Here is a 17,981-nt window from a genome sequence, read left to right as displayed (position 1 = left end):
GAGGAGGCTCGTGCTACATAAGAGATGTGCGTGCACATATAAACTCATCTGGACACATGATATTGATTTATATACATGATTCTTTATTAGTTCTGAACTCAAGAGTCAGCACTTCACTTTATAAGTGACTTGCAAAAAATTGATAAGGATCTTCAGGTCTTCATCACTGCATTGGCTGAATTACTACAACAAAACAAAGGAAAGATCAGAATTATCCATTTTGTATTTTGTCTGCATTTAAAACAAAAAATCAAATTAGCTTCAGATCCCATCAAATATTTTGTCTTTTAGGTGCATTTTATCAGATATAGACATTAACAATTTCTCATGAAAAAGTCAACAGAAACTGAACTGAAAAAAAAATGCAAACCTTCTTATTCCAGTGAGTTACTGTTGATTGAATGTTGTAATGAATTTTTCAGCTGAAAGATAAAAGTTCACAGTTAACAACACTAGAATTTGAACCACTGTCAGATCCAATTATTCCGATGAGGGTATAAGATATCTTACACTTTTAATAAAAGCTACTAAGTCCAGCCTGTCTGGTTTGCAATTGGCCTCCCACTGGGTTTGACGAGGGAACCGGTGTGGATCTCGACATGCTGCTCCCTGATTCCCATGACAGGTGCAGTGATGATGGACACATCTCTGTGGACTGGACGTCACGGGCAGCAGGCAGCATTGAATAGCCACACTCCTGGTCGAGGTGGGTTCTGAATGGGGTGTATTAGAGGGTGTAATTCGCAGTTGGGTGCACAGCTGTGTCTGTTCATCCATGAGCCGATTCAGCTTCTATAAGCATAACAGTACAGGGATAAAAACAAATGCTGTTCTGTTGTCCATTCAATACATTTCACTGCTGAAGGTTGTTGGTTGGTAACAAAGTGAAAGAGTTTTGCTCTATATTGAAATATTTGGAACATTTTTGTCAATTTCTGTGGCATTTTTGCCCCAAGCCCTAGTTTATTTCCCATAAACCATATATTTAGCGTATGTGAGTAGATTAAATACCATTTTGATGCTACCATCATAGTGATGCACCAGATCGGACAGCTGCTCTTCAAGCGTCCCAGCTTCCTGTTTGACAGCTGCTCGTAGCCTCAAAACGTCTTCCACTTCCTCCCTAAAACACAAATTCAGTTTTAAACACTGCAAAGTCCATCCTATTGAGGAACACTACTGTCACTATGGATATCTCTCCGATGTTATAAAGTTCACCTGTGGGAGTCTGACAGAGATCCGAGCACGGATGCTTGTTCCTCTTCTAGTCTTGTTTCAATTTCCGTCAGAACTGTTCGGAACTTCCTCAAACATTTCACCATGTCTTCAAGCTCATCCAGAGAGTACTGGAAAGTGAAAGAGAAGGAAATTGTTGGTGGGAGAGATGCATTCCATAACCAGGAAAAATGTGGTCTTTAAAGGAAGCAGAACAGCTGGTTTATTGCTGAAAGCGGGTTAGAACATGTTCAGCACATCTTAACCAAAGCGATCCACCAGTGTTAAATGTGATCATGGTGGTCTACCATGTTGACATTAGTACCATAATCTGGTAGTCCAACTGGTCAACCAAGGTTATTAAAGTTAAAACCAAGAAAAAAATTAATTAATAAAAAATTATATGGACATTATATAGACTAAAATTACTAAAACTTTAAAATCTTTAATTTAAAATGAGAAAGGAAAATATATATTTTTTTTAATTAGTGTAAGCGAGGATGTGCGTAAAACGTTTTCGTGTGTGTGCACTTAAATGCTGTGAAGATTCTGAAGTGGTCAGTGTTCGCTACTGTTTTCCATTACACATGCAAATGAACTATACAAATTCAAATGAACCTCATTAAACATGAGCTGAGCACAAAGCTTTTAATCTCAGATGTTTAAGGGGTAGAAGAGTTTTTCCCAAAATAGAAACGTTTAATCTTAATTTGTTCTTAAAATCAGAGGAAACTCAGAGTGGTAAAGAATGAAATAATTAAATAAATATAATAAATAAATAAATGAGGAGCTCCTCCAACATCAATCAGGATGAGCTTGGTGAAACCACATTTAAAGACAATGGGCCTCATTCATGAAACAGCACAACAAATTTATGTGTAACAACATATTACAAAAATGGTTACGCAGAACTATATTTGTAAACTGCCTACGTATTGCGAACGCTACATTTTATGCTTCATTTAGCTTACCTGTTTGTTAAACTCATTAAAGCTTTTATTTTGAAAAAGACACTTTAGTAACAGTGCACTTTATTATTTTTTTTGCACTCTTTCAGACCGCTCTATTTATTGGTGTATAAATAGGAGTTGTTTTGTTGTGTATGCAAGGAGGGAGTGATATTGACGATTTGTTCAGTTCAGTGGTGTTGTACAGAAGTGTAACAGTAAATAAATATTGGTTCTGCATATCGGTTATCGGGCACATAAACATTCACATAATTGGTATCGGTATCGGTTCAAAAATAAATAAATAATAATTTCAGTCAATCTCTAATGAACAAAGAATGATTTTCATGAATGAGACCATTGATGCATTAGGACACACCAAGAACAAAATTATGTCCGATAACGAAAGGACAATAATGATTTACAGTACGTTATGGCTGATAATCAATAAATGAATGGTATTAAAATGCAAACTATTCATAAAATTTTGTGTAAATAAATTAAACAGTTATAAATGTTACAATTAAATTTAGGCATCACATCTTTTAATGTAAAGTATGAAAACTGGACATTCTTGTTGCTAAAGAATCCATTTAAAAGTGTTATAAATAAATATATATGTTTTAAAAGATTAATTTAAGCCAGTGTTAGATGATAAAAATAGGGAAAATGAGCTTGTACTCCGCTCCGCGTCGTGCCTAACTAACAACGCCCCATAGCTGTTCTAAATCCACTATAAAACACGGCTTCGCAGGGCTTATTGCTTTTATAAAACGGTTACTCCATAAAAATATTCATTTTAATATTTATTTTATTCATAAAATAAACGCCAGCAACAAAAAATATAACGTTATAAACACATTTATTCCTCCGCCAAGCAATGTAGTTCCAAAGAGGTTGCTAAGCAACACATGCAGCAACGAAGAATCACAAACGGCAGTTGCGCAGTAATACTAATGTAATGCGGTCACAGGTGTGTGTTTGTTGAGTAATTTACAACGGCTTCGAACGCGGCTCAACCAATCAGAATCAAGGACTGGAACTATCCGTTTTATAAAATTAAATATTCAATACTTACCAATACTGATATGCTAATAAATAAATAAAATAATCAATTTGCTACCTATATATTGGGCATTCCTAATCATTTAAAATGTACAATATACAGCATAATGGGAATTTTCCTCAAACCTGTCTGGCATAGTGTAGGATACTGATTATTTGTTGAGCAACTTCTACTTACAGGCAGACTGGAGGACAGCTCAGGTTGAGGTTTTGCCCAGCTGGTGTCATAGTTGATTTGAGACCCGCAGTGGAAACATCGCTGTGTCCCTGCCCACAATGCTCCCTGCAGTTTGTGATCCTCCTCCTCATACGACAGTCCCGTGTCCAGAGATATCGACCGCGTGCGCAAACCTCCAAGATCGCCAGAATATTCCACAGAGTTCCACAAGTGAGGAGTAGATGTGTCCACGGATGTGAACGGCGTGTGTGTTGTGGGTGTCTGTGCTGTTCCCGAGTCATTATCCGTGACCCCGTCAGACCGGGACCTCCTGGAGAAAGATTCTCTCCTGAGTTTAAGCGCAGTGGGGGAATTGTGTCCAGAAGTATCGTCAGAGGTCACGGTTTTGCTCTGGGTAGAGGCCGGATATTCCTGCATCAGGAAATCCGGATCTCGCTCGCCTACTTCGAGATGATTTGTAACGCTGTCCACCTCGTTTTCCATAACATCTGTCCTCAGATCAGTAGGACACAAGTGTGAGTTTGTCTCAGCAGATTTCAGTTCCTCAAACAGGGACATGCCTTCCCTATTAACGCGTCGGCCTGGACTTTCTGATCCTTGCGGTCCGTTACGAATTTCAGTCTGATAACCAACAGGATCCATTTGAACAAAGTATGCTAGAGTGTAAACATCATTATTGCTAACTTTACTAATATCTGATGACAAAGAGTATTCTTTTTCAGTCATTATTTTCTTCAATTCTCCCGACTCGGAGTCAAATATATTTCCAGAGTCTGCCGTTTTTCCAGAGTGTGTCGTAGGGGAGTGTTTTTGGTTCGACTGCATTTCAAAGTTCCGTTCATATGTGGAGGGATCCTCCGCCTCTCGCTGTTCTGATCTCTTCTGTTGTCCTTCTGTGCTATCTTGTGATATTGCATTCAGCATCTGCAAAAAAGCAGAAAGATCACAGGAAATCAAACAAATATTCATGAACACACCCAAGCATGTGGTAAATATCCTTAAAGGGCCAATTCGTGATTACTGCTTCAGTAGCAACACCAAAAATACAGCAACAATAATGAATACAACAGCTACAGATATTGTTTCCAAACAGGTTTCATAAACGCTCTCTTGTCAGAAAACTCAGCACGGTTTCAGCCAATATTGGTAGGCCACTCATGATACAGTAAATTGTGACCTTTTTAAAATATGGATGGGAGTATAAGTACCAAGGAGTGATTATCATATCCATTTACCAGGGTATTTACCAAGGTACCTCAAACAATAGTATCATATTGCATTTATAGATCAATGTGACCAATAAAAATGACTTCCACACATTAGTTACATCTACCTTTACTGGGTAAAGCTGCTGCAAATCATTTATGCACCACTAGCAATACGAAATGGAATTACACTACCATTTAAAAGTTTTAAAATAAGTCTCTTATACGCTTGCCAAGGCTTAATTTACTTGACTAAAAATACAGTAACGTTCATATGTTCATGTAATCTTTGAACGGAGTAGTAAATAAACATATTGGCTTGCTGTCCTTGGTGGAGGGCAACACAATGGCAGATAAAAACTACTCGATGGCACCACCATTAATACAGATGCTTGAACCCTCAGCAGTATGTAAAGAAAGAGCGAGCTGAAACATGTCTTACCTTCATAAGCTCTGGTCCAGGGTTGTTCTGCTGGGACAGCGCAGGTATGAAGGGCTCCTCTAGGAAGCCACTGCTGTCAGACTGACAGCTGTTTGTTCTCATCACGTAAGACCCTATTCGTTCACCTACACGGAACCAAGAGCCATTAGCATGTGCCACGTATCACAAGCGTTCAGAAGGACACTAAAGCCTCTTGATCAGACTAAATAAACAAGATAATTTTTCCACAGAACTGAGGTGAACATTACATCAACTGTCCAGCATGTAACCTACTACACGCATGAAAATGACTGAGCAATCTCATGAGTCATTTGCCTAATATCAGAAATGGAAATGGTTCCATGTAAATTATTTGAACCCACAGTGGCTTTAAAAACGTTCGCTTTTCAAGAAGTAAAAGGAACATCTCAAATGAAACTATGTTTGTGTATGCAAGTAGTACAGGTGTTAGCCTGTACAAAACTCGCTACTACAATTTCAGGGTGGTCGCTATGTGGTTGCTAAGGTGTTCTAAGTGGTTGTGAGCATGTTACTATGCAGTTTTAGGGTAAAAAAGAAAAAAAGACATGCACCTCCAGGATCCAGTGGGCCATTGCAGCTCCCAGGAATGCTTCCTTCATCAAAACTCTGGATCTGGAAAACAGCCATCAACATTAGAAAAGGAACAATGTGTAAGTACATACAGAGGATATCACTGCAGACTTAATACCTCTTCCAGCTCGAAAGATTCAATAGGTTGTTGCAGACTTCCCTCAGTTGAAGTGACAAAGTCGAGTTTCTGAAGATCTGATGTTCCTCTTGCTGTCGGGCTGTTTAGAACCGGCTCAGCTGCCTCCGAATTAACACTCTGCTCCTCTTGTAGAGGGAAGAGATTATTGTCCGACATCCTTGTGCGTTTTGAAGGGTTCCTTTTATCTGCTTTTGGTGTGCCAGTGGATTCTGGGCCGGATGGGGCTGAGGAGGTCACGGAAGGGATGGTGCGCTGGTCCTGTGACGTTTGGGCTTGTCCGAGGCTCTTTTTGGAGGCTCTACGCAGAATCATGGTCATGCGTTTTCTCCTCTCCCGGGCCTCTGCAGACATCTGGGAAGTTGTAGATGTGTCCGCATCCTGTGCACCAACCAGAGAGGAGAACGTCGTCGTGACCTGTTGAAGAACCTCGAGCTGTCTGAACCTACCTGAACGCCGGAAGGAAGAGAGATAGAGAGCTTCAAGATTCTTGACTTAGATAAAACTCTGCTTCTCAGACTTTCAACATATTGCAGCTACACAGGAAATGACCGGCACTTTTAGTTTTGCCATTTCACAAATTTAAACCACTTTCAACTTCCTAAATACCTATGAATTCTTAAAAATAAAGGTTTCAAAGGGGGGTTTTGCAGTGAGGCCAAAGAAGAACCATTTTGGTTTCCCAAAGAACCTTTCAGTTAACAGTTCTTAAAATAACCATTTGTTTTCTTTGTAGAACATTTCATAATACTAAAAACCGTTTAACAGTAAAAAAGAACCATTTGTACATTGAAAAAGTTCCATGGATGTTAAAGGTTCTTATTCAACCTTTATTTTTGAGAGTGTGGATATGAAGAACAGATATTTAAAAGGTTAATTCATTCCAAAAAATATGTAAGACTTTATTTCTTCTATGGAACACAAAAAAAAGAGAGACATTTTACAATTTTACAATTAGAACTGGAGATTTCAAGCTTCAAAAAGTATGAAAAAGCATCATTTAAAAAGTGGTCCAGCTTGTGCACTATAACCCAAGTCTTTTAAGGCTTGTTTCTCAAACAAAACTAATGTATGACTTCAGAAGACTTTGACTATATAGCGAAAACAAGTCATATACTGTAGCTACTTTTGTGATGCGTTTTTATTTTCATTTTGGAGCTCAATCTTCATTCACTTTCATTATACACAACAAATGGCCTGGATATTATTAAGAAATTACATGGAAATTCCTATTCAGAATTCCACGGAAGAAAGTCATATGGGTTGGGAACAATATGAGGTTGGGAACAATATGAGGTTGAGTAAATAACTCATTATTCCATTTTTGTGTGAACTTGAGGAAGCTTGCTTACTCCTGACATCCGGATTTTCAACATCCATTCGGTTCTGCTGGGCTTCCAGAAAGAGCTGATAGCTAATGCCACGAGCGCTGGACTCGTAATTGAGGAATCGGGCCGGGATTCTCCCAGTGATGTCGGGCTCCTCAGTGCCAAAACCCAAATCTAGCAACAATTCTTCAGGGTCATCTTTTAGTACGTTCAACACGTCCATTATACTACAAAAACAACAACAACAACAACAACATTAGTATGAATATCAATAAACCAAAATCTTAAAGTGAATGACAGGTGGGGAAGGAGGTTGAGGAGTTCTGACCTGACATCGGATGGTATCGAGACAGTCGATGCAAAACTGTTCCACCTGGACAGACCAGGAGAATCTAGAGATGACCTGTGAGTGGATGACATCAGCAAACATCAAGTAATGAAACCAAACACTGCTGACCAGCCCTTCCTACACATCCATATCCTTCTTCATGCTTTCCTCCGTCTCACCCATTTCCGGTTGGAATAGTTTTTCTCCTGCCTCATTGCCCCATCAGTGACATTCCACCTCATGCAAACCAGCCCAGCAACCCATGTGGTGGCATGCCAACAAATCAGCATTTGCATGGGAAATATGACTTAGGTTTCTGGCAGGTGCCTGAACAAGCCTACATCACGCACATATGCACACTTTAAAAAGTACTTTGCCTGATATATAGTATATATATAAACACATGTACATAGTACATATTCATATAGCAAATGTACCACTTCAGGCAATTTCCCACACATTGGTGTAACACCGATATACAATGTATATATCTATATAATAAACAGTGGATAGGTGACAGTGCTGTTACAAAATAGGAAGAGTTCTAAATGTTCTGAAATTAATAAGACAAAACTTATAACTAGGAATACACATTATATCAGTACCATAATGAATATTTAAAATTATGCATTTATTATATTATTATGTTTTATTACCTTTGCTGTTATCTAACACTCACTTAAAGTTAATGTTTGAAACATGAATAATTTAAAAATACTCTTAAATGTCATCTTTAGCAAATCCCAAAATGATAATCCATTTTTCCTACTGTAAAATTGCGAGAAAACATTTGTATTTAGTTTTGATAGTTTTTATTTAAACAAAATAGTATAAGATTTTCAGATCCAAGTTTTGTCAAGTCAAAGTTATTCAAGTTACAAATGGAAAGTGCTCAATAAAACACAGTGAATATTAAATGTGTTCTTACCTCAAAATATCTTGAACATTCCTGAGAGAGCGTTTGCCATATAAAGATGCTGCATCAAACACAGAAACAGAGTTCATTTAAAGATGGAAAACATCTGCGTTTTCAATTAAACCCCTCCAGACTGCTGTTCAGTAGCTATATTAGGTCAATATTCTTCATTGTTGTTTTGAATGTCCTGTCTTCTCATAAACAACTGTACAGAAGACTTCAGCATGTTGTCAAGGTCACACCAATGTCTTCTTAAAAGAGGACCTGGATCCAAAGTGCCCAACTTATTTTCCTAAAGCAGCATCTTTGTTTAATCACTGCTGATTCCGGAGAGAAACAGTCCATTCCGTCCTGTACCTTTCATTGAAACTGTGTTATGAAACCAAAGCACCTCAGTCACTAGAAAGGGAGTGTCTGACAGCGCAACTGAACATGAACAAGAAATTTATATAATTCATAGGAGGCAACCAACTTTTCTTAGGAAAAAAAAGAAGAGACAAACAACAACAGACAAGAGTCAAGACACTCCCTACAAAGTGACCATGAAAAGGAAGACAGAACCCAGGACAGAAAACATCACTCTAAGAAGAAAGACAGAACCCTGAAGAGAGACAGCACACTGAGCGGAAAGAAAACAACTATAGGTGGTCGACGTGAATATGAACATTCAGAAATGTTAACAGATATGAGGAATGTCTGGCAAGCAAGCAAACAAATGCATTTGGGATTGCAATTTATTGTCGTGGACCCGGATCCAAAGTGCCCAACTTATTTTCCTAAACCAGCATCTTTGTTTAATCCCTGCTGATTCCGGAGAGAAACAGTCCATTCCATCCTGTACCTTTCATTGAATCTGTGTTATGAAACCAAAGCACCTCAGTCACTAGAAAGGGAGTGTCTGACAGCGCAACTGAATGAACATGAACAAGAAATTCATATAATTCATAGGAGGCAGCCAACTTTTCCTAGGAAAAAAAAGAGAGACAAACAACAACAGACAAGAGTCTCCCTACAAAGTGACCCTGAAAAAGAAGACAGAACCCAGGACAGAAAACATCACTCTAAGAAGAAAGACAGAACCCTGAAGAGAGACAGCACACTGAGCGGAAAGAAAACAACTATAAGTGGTCGACGTGATTATGAACATTCAGAAATGTTAACAGATAAGAGGAATGTCTGGCAAGCAAACAAATGCATTTGGGATTGCAATTTATTGCATGCTAATGTCACTGGATGTATTTGACTATTTATATGACTAGTATTCTGCACTTGTTCTTAAATTGCTGCATGAGGAAGATTTTTAGCATAGATTTTTGTCCTATTTGAGCTAAAGATACATTTCCATGTGAGTGGACAAAGATTCTAAACTTATCTTTGGAAAAAGTATTTCTCAGTACTAGGGAAAAATACCTCTAGAATCTTATCTGCGATTTACAGTATGTCAGAACATGTCAGAGCTTAACTTCATAAAAGAGATTTCTGTAACAGTCTGGTGTCTGAAGTGAAAGGTCAGCTCAAGGTTAACCTCTTCAAATGTTCCTAACACCTCATTGTGTGTGTGCTAAGAGGACACGAGGAACATGCATGGGAAAGCTTAGCGTATAGTAGGACATGTACTTGCATTAACATCAGTGTTTGTATAGCGCTTATAAAATAAAGGCAATAGTGTGCATGGCTTTTTTAAGTAGAATTAATCGACTTAAAGCTGCAGTCCGTAGTTTTTGTCTCTTTGTCGCCATCTCTGTTAGAAATATGCAATTGCAGTTATTCGCGGAATTATCAACTTTACATGGGTTGTGCCTCGGCTCGGCATGGCACAGCGCGGATGAATCCAATGTTTTGAGGAGAATGTGCGGCTGTCAGTCACCGCGCCGGTGTGGATACTGTCGTTCGCAATCACAGATTCCACTTTTTGGAAGTGTGACCAACATAAGAATTTTCACCGGAAAATGTCATCTGAACAAGTACATCCACTTTTGTTCTGACCAACTAAGGGGGAAAAAAAGCATTGCAGTAAATCGCGCTGATTACATCTAACGATCGCTTATTATATCACGTGCAAATTATAATTTTGTTCTCAAATTGTTAATGCTAACAACATCAGCATTGCGTGACTACATTTAATGCCCTTCCGATGTTTATCCTTGTTTTCGCATAGGCCGGTTGCAGTCTCTTTTTTTCTGTAGCCACTCCGAAGTCGGAAGTCTTTTGCATTTTACAACGGGTGAATCGCAGTTGTCACTGGTGATTGTCGTTTGAACCTTTCTGGATCCGCCATGATCAAATTGATAAGTTTAATTATATCAAGTGCTGTGAGAAAAGCCTATAAATCTCCACCTCCAACATCCTCACACTCATAGCCTACTAGCCGAGACTCCTCCTTTATGTGTACAGATGTGACGTAATGACTTCCCGTGGAAACCCACCAGTACCACTGGTATTAAAAACATTATTACAATCTTACCGTTTTGAATCGAGCTCAGGCAAGCAGATAGTTTTGAACACTGGCTGGTTATGCACTTGCTCAAAAAATTATTTTGGATCATCTTTAACCCAAAAAAGTTACGGACTGCAGCTTTAATCTAAATGTCTTGACTAAACTTAATGTCAAGTTGCTGTGATGTAAAATTAACAATTATTATTATTAATATGTAGATTACGTAACAGTTAAGTTGTTTCAACTTAAAAGGAGTTCAAAATTATCCCTTTTTTTTTATTATGTATGTATTATCTTGTTTTCTCTATGTGCATGTCATTAAGAGCAAAGTGATTGTGGTCTTAAACTATTGAGATGTGAATACCCATCACATGAAAACTCATGAGACATAAAAAACACACTCTTAAAATGTTTCAATGCCTGCAGAACTCAAGACTTGGTAAAACAAAACAAAGGTAACAATCAACTAACTGATCATTATAGGTACAGCAACAAACAAGTCCTGATTGTCACATGACATCAAGTTGCTAAATGTAACAAAATTAACAAACTGCATAAATGAAAACGGCAAACAGTCAAACAATGCAACCTTGACTATTCATGCCCCAGTGCATGCTGGGAAAAGAGTGACTAGTACTGAATTACGAAATACGATTTTCATGTAGGCTTATTTAAACTAAAAACATACATCTAACTCACCTGGTGTATTTATCGTCTCTTAAAATAAAAAATATAGGAAAGCTGCACTAAGATGAATTACTTTGTGAAAGTATAGTATAGTATCAGAATAACAAGTTAACAAAAACACGACATCTTGGGTTATCTTTCCTGCATTACTATCTTGATCTAAGCCAGTGTATCTATAACCATAACCAACTTTGAAAATCAAGGGAACTTAAAAGCTAACTCTAAAATCTGATAGGATTCGTTGATCTGATAGGGCGGTTTTCTTCACAGACCTATATGGAGGTTGATCCACGAACATGTCGTACTTGCGTAAATCACGTTAAAGTAAAGATCACGTCTTTCTCTGCTTTATCTACTCCTTATCTTTTCTGTGTAACTGGAAACAATGCAGTAGCAGATGAAGTTTCCTGAAGCAGAAGACAGCAGGCACTGGATTGTCTCACTCTTTGCCAGTGTTTGTGTTTGAAAGTATGGAAAGGTTTGCCATGTTTAAAATCCAGGGTTAGCACAGGCCTTCTGAATAGTTCAATGTATTCAAAGAAACAGACGCACAAACCCATATGCCATTGTATGCTCCATATTTTTATTAAGAATAACTCAAACCTTGACGCCAAACAGTGTCACTCATTCATATCGCGCATGTGTCTCGTTTCAGCCGAGTATTTAGTTTAACTGATCCGAGCAACACAAAACAGGGAATGCTTACCTTCAACTCCCAGTGCCAGATCATCTTCTCCGCTCGCATTTCTCCTTATAGTCTTCACTGAAAGCAATGCAATGTGTTTTACGATAAAGTATTTACAGAGCTTACAAAAGTTAAAAAAAGAAGTCACCTGCTAAACCTATTATAATGGTATAATCCAGCACACTGTCAGCCATTACAGATAAGTGACTAATTGAATCATTGTGAATCATATCAGTTTTTTAATGATATATCCTGCGGAACAGAACGTTTAGAGCTCCTGGGTTAAACGGGCTTTCACAAGATCGTTCTGTACTTTGAGCATCTGACACATTTATCAAACAGTCTACTAAATTGAAATAGACAGCAACTATCAGACTACAGATCACTACGTAATCAGACTACAGTTACTTTTGTGAGACCCAACTGGATTTACTCAAATCTTTTCTCAACATAATCAACACATTCATTATTATCTGAATTATCACTCAGTGATATGATATTTTTAGAATATTAATAATCAATTGGCAATCACCATCGCACACCTGCAGGTGAAAGGTGCGTGGGAAAAAAAGAAAAAGAAAAAAAAACGAGGAACTCCCGCACACCATCAATACTTGCAGTACTAGTACTAGTATCAATACTAGTTCCTTGTTTTTTTTAATAATATTAATAATACAATAATAATAAATAAATTAGGGCTGTCAAAAGATTAATCGCGATTAATCGCATCCAAAATAAAAGTTTGTGTTTACATAATATATGTGTGTGTACTGTGTATAATTATTTTGTATATATCAATACACACACATGCATGTATATATATATTTAAGAAATATTTGCATACATATACTGTATATATTTATATATAATTTATATTATATATAAATATAATTTTTTTATATATAAATTACACGTTTTTCTTAAATATATACAAGCATGTGTGTGTATTGATATATACAAAATAATTATACACAGTACACACACATATATTATGTAAACACAAACTTTTATTTTGGATGCGATTAATCGCGATTAATCTTTTGACAGCCCTAAAATAAATAATATAATAATTTTATTATAGATTATATTCTTGTTATTACTTTAAAATATATTATATTATAATAAGTATAATGTATATTCATATATAATGTAAAATAACTACATAACACAATGGCAATCTCAGAAAATTAAATATATACTGTGCAAAAGTCTTAGGCATGTTAATATGAAATATCAGTTTACATTTCCAAACATTCGTTTTGCCATTAATTGTAATAATCAGAAAAAACTGAGACAGACTAAATCCAGAAGAACTGCGGGAACGTCTCCAAGATGCTTTAAGAAACCTTCCTGTAAAGCTACCTGAAAAACTATGCGCAAGTGTAGCTGGACAAAAGCCGTTTTAAACGCAAAGGGTCGTTACACCATATATTGATTTGAATTAGTTAATAGAAATTAAATCATAAATAAATTCATTTTGTGATTTTATTTTTGAAAGCACTCTCACTTTACAGCATTTTAACACAAGTGCCAGTACTTCTCACAGTACTGTAGGTTTGCAGGAAGGTTTCTTCAAGCATCTCGGAGACGTTCCCGCAGTTCTTCTGGATTTAGTCTGTCTCAGTTTTTTCTGATTCTTCATGTAATCACAGACGGACTCGATGATGGTGATATCAGGTCATACTTGCTGTTGTCGGACTCCTTGTGCATACACAAATCTCACTGGATTATTACAATTAAGGATGTTTGGAAATGTAAACTGATATTTACTACTGACACACTACAGCAAAAGATATAAATAACTGACTTAAAACCATTTTTTGGGGGGGACGGGGGGGTGGGGATATTAACATGCCTAAGACTTTTGCACAGTACTGTATATATATATATATATATATATATATATATATATATATATATATTTATGTGTGTGTGTGTGTGTGTGTGAGAGATCTTACCTTCCGTCTCCAGGACAACCTCTGGTCTCGTACCGTCCCTTAAACAAGGAAGTCGAGCTGTATTAGTAACCACATCACTAGGAGGAAACGCTTTAAAGAATATAATGTGGGAAGAAATTCAAATGACATCAACAGATCGCACAATGGCACAGCTGAAACCCTTTGAGAGAGGATTTATCCCAAAAATAAAGCCACAATGAAGGAGAAATAAACACTTGTGAGATTCGGCTCTTACTCTGAGATTGTCGTGAGCCAGCGCTCTACGCTGTCTTCATCACACTTCCCTGTTCAAAACAAAGAGGAGAAACATTCACCTTGCTCCAGAAACAGAAAACAAAAGTATCTCTGAGTTCTGGATGATCCACTGAATTACAGAGCTCCAGGGTTACATGGGCGTTCACTGCGCTGCTTTGCATTTTCAGTGAAGATGCATGAGTGATCCATGGAAATGCGATTTTAACAACACTGACAAAAACTAACATCTAACAAGCAAACATCTTACTTGTGTCAGAATTGATAATCGGAACGATCTCACATTGATCCGTCTTCCATCTAACCCGTGAGGTCTGGAGAATAGCTCTTCTGGCTGCAGATTTACTGGTAGACATCGCTGTGGTCATGAGGTCCACTCCATTCAAAAAACAACCACGGTAGTGAGCAGACACCTCATCTTCATAAGAAACAAATACGTTTAACTCCAAGATGAGAGTCAGGGAAAAATGGTGTCATGGTTTCAATATTATTCATTCATGCTACATTATTTTAATTACCTGTATATAGGACTTTCCTAAACACCTGTTCGTTTCTGTGCACTGCAAAACGTTCCTAATCCACAAGGCCATTGCGCAATCAAAGCATATCCAATTTTATGTAATTTGATCTAACAAGGTTGCAGGTTTAGCTAATGAGAATCCCTGAAACCATCACTTATATTTGAAGACCGAAGACTTGTGACTATGATTCAGTTTTGTTTGAGGTGAATACATGATCAGTTATTCAGTATCTGTTAAGCAAAAGGATTTTTGTCATTTAAAGCTTCCTTGTTGTTGGGCCTTATGTGCCGGAACTAACATTGCAAAATGTGCACCCGGTTTCACAGACAGGGTTTAAATTAATCCAGGATTAGGCCTTAGTTTAATTAGGACATTTAAGTAGCTTTTATTAACATTCCTTAGAAACTAAATATTACTGGTGTGCATATTGATTCTTGAGACAAAACAATGGCACTGATATATTTTAAGATATGTCAGTGTAAGTTATTTCAGTTAAAACCGCTCAAACATGCATTTTAGTCCAGGACTTGCCAGCCTTATCTGTGAAACCGGGGGTAAAATCCAAATAATACAAGAGTCTTATTTAATATTTACTAAATGGTGACATTATGTATAATAAACACTTAATTGTTTTACCCAAACTTTGTGTAATGATGGTTAAAAAGATGATATAGGTATATATTAATATTAATCATTTATGTTATATTTATATACAAGACCGATGCCCAATGCTGTTCCTGAAGATCGTATTTAGCTGGTTCAGGTGTGTTTGATTAGGGTTGGAGATGAAATTGAATGGAAGGCTGATCTCGAGGAACAGGACTGGGCACCCCAATAATTATAGTCATAAATATGCTGTCAAAAGTCAAACAAAAAGCCCCGCAAGCAAACCGTTGAATTCTTCCCACACAAAACATGTCTACCAACCTTGCGTTTTACATAACGTATAATGAAAACAGCGCAATCCATGATGTTCATAACAAAAATGTAAGACAAATTCTAATAAATAAACACAAACACGATTTCGTGAAACCACGAAACGTGTGAAAATTAGTTCCTATGTTGTAACTAATATCGATTTTTAAACAGTCATATGATCAGCAAAGACTGTTAAGTTAGCAAAATATAAAGATGTGACACACACACACACACTCACCCTCACCTGCGCTTCAACGGAGGAGACCCAAACTGAGCAGCTGCCACAGCACGCCTGCTTTAATGGGTCTTATCACTATATCAACCCGAGCTAAAAACAGAAACACGGTTCTAATTTAGTCCACATCAAGAGGAAAAAGCAGAACGCGTATGCAAATAAAGTACAAGGAAAAACAACCTGAAGCACAAAGCCGATGTGTGAACGCGCGGTCGTCGAGCTCTGCTTTAATCCAGATGATTATTCACAAATGTAAGACTGAAAGAGGAATCGAGCTTCAGCTTTTGAGCGCTGCTGCATGCAGAAACATGATATTTGTTGCCTAACCTGTTCGTTCAAAGGAAGTTTGTGCAATTTCACAGAACTGATAAATACAGGAACTCTTACCTGTAAATGTGTGAGGAGGAGTTTGCATACAAATTCCACATAGGCTATAAGAGAGATTAATTATACATATTTAGGTATTTTAAAGGTTAGGCTAGAATTTAAAGTGTAAATGTATATATTGTGCGTTCTGTTTATTGTTCTTTGTAGCCTATGTTGTGTTCATGTACAAATTTAGACACATAATTCACACTTAAAATGCGCGAATTTCACTGTAGCCTATGATATTTATTATTGTTATTATATATTGTATTTATTAGCGTTTTGCATTATTAAGCGTCGCCCTTCAGACTTCCCTTTTATTAAATGTTGTCTATGGTAGGCTATATGTTATACCAACTTGACTTGACTGCAGTTCTGTATGTGAATCACTAGATGTCACTAAAGGTCAGAAATAGGAAAACCATTCCTCCATTCTCAATAATGAATGCTACCACTCATAATTAAGCTATAAAAATGTGCGGCAGTTTTTCCCCAGGATAAAAGGTGGAAACTAGATCACTTCTCTGTGTGAATTAATATTCTGGGCACACTATGGACCAGTAAACTATTCATAAACAACTAGGTAGGTGACTGGCACAGATTGGGCTGCATTATGTATGTGGCAGAACACTGTTTATTTGAATGTTTTGTCAAAGAAACCCAATCACTTTTAGACGTTATAATATAAATTATAACGTCTAAAAGTTGCACATAAACAAGTATTGTTTACTGTTTCACCTATTTAATGTTCTCAGAACATATTTTGTAAAAAAAAAAAAAAAAATCTACTAACAAACACTCTACACAGTTTTTTGCGCAATGACTTTTAATCTACTTGTGTTTTGTTGGTTTTTAGCAGATGCATGAATCCGTTCTCCTCAAGTTTGCACGGGTGTCCTAGCAGAGTAATCATGTGTAGTTCATCACATTAAATATGAACATGGCCCAATAACGTTGGTTAAAGTGTCACACGAAGTGTTACAAGACTTTCTGTCTTTATTTTGGGGTGTGTGTGTGTGTGTGTGTCCTGGTAAACCCTACATTATGGGCACAAAATGTCCCTGCAAAGATGGCAATATCTGAAATCCTTGTCCTTGTGGGGAATTTTTTTGGTCCCCATGAGGAAAACTTATAAATAATGTTTTTTTGTGATGGGTAGGTTTAGGGGTAGGGTTAGTGTAAGGATAGAATATAGAGTTTGTACGGTATAAAATCATTATGTCTATGGAAAGTCCCAATAAAACATGAAAACACAAAGTGTGTGTGTGTGTGTGTGTGTGTGTGTAAATTTATATCTGATGCAATAACATTCCTTAATTTGCATGTGATGTGCCTTAGGTGTCTAAATATTTTCTGGGTTCACTGTACTGATCTGTTAAAACAAGTTCTTAATATTGCTCATAAAAAACATCAAGTCTTACACTCTTATTTGGCTTACTTTATGTTTAGGAATTTCAATCTTGTGCCCACAAGTCCTTGAGTGACTTTCCATGCAGACTTTGCACATTCTGAGTGGGATTTGACACATCCTGACAGGAGCAGGCGCTGAGCACATCTGGAGCAGACGAGTG

The 17,981-nt window shown here is 37.2% G+C and overlaps 1 protein-coding gene across 2 annotated transcripts; it reads right to left on the bottom strand.

Moving 5' to 3' along the window:
- Positions 1–62: 62 nt before the first annotated feature.
- Positions 63–16,373, bottom strand: itprid1 (ITPR interacting domain containing 1). 2 transcript variants are annotated; one of them, XM_084398486.1, is made up of 18 exons: positions 16,225–16,373; positions 16,054–16,137; positions 14,621–14,788; positions 14,354–14,402; positions 14,119–14,156; positions 12,182–12,238; positions 8,364–8,412; positions 7,436–7,510; positions 7,132–7,334; positions 5,762–6,228; positions 5,625–5,685; positions 5,053–5,177; positions 3,406–4,329; positions 1,219–1,346; positions 1,012–1,123; positions 511–792; positions 371–422; positions 63–183 (listed from the first exon to the last, which is right to left on the bottom strand). In XM_084398486.1, exons 3-17 carry the CDS (start codon positions 14,736–14,738, stop codon positions 375–377), a joined length of 2,736 nt encoding a protein of 911 aa, XP_084254612.1. In that variant the 5' UTR covers positions 14,739–14,788; positions 16,054–16,137; positions 16,225–16,373; the 3' UTR covers positions 63–183; positions 371–374. The 2 variants fall into 2 exon arrangements, with proteins under 2 accessions (XP_084254612.1, XP_084254613.1); XM_084398487.1 differs by having other exon boundaries at positions 16,048–16,137; positions 16,225–16,365.
- Between the last annotated feature and the right edge of the window lie 1,608 nt (positions 16,374–17,981).

The sequence above is a fragment of the Rutilus rutilus genome (genome assembly GCF_951802725.1).
Source record: "Rutilus rutilus genome assembly, chromosome: 24".
Taxonomy (NCBI): domain Eukaryota; kingdom Metazoa; phylum Chordata; class Actinopteri; order Cypriniformes; family Leuciscidae; genus Rutilus; species Rutilus rutilus.
Note: the sequence above shows the minus strand (reverse complement) of the source record. Positions and strands in the feature narration are given on the sequence as shown.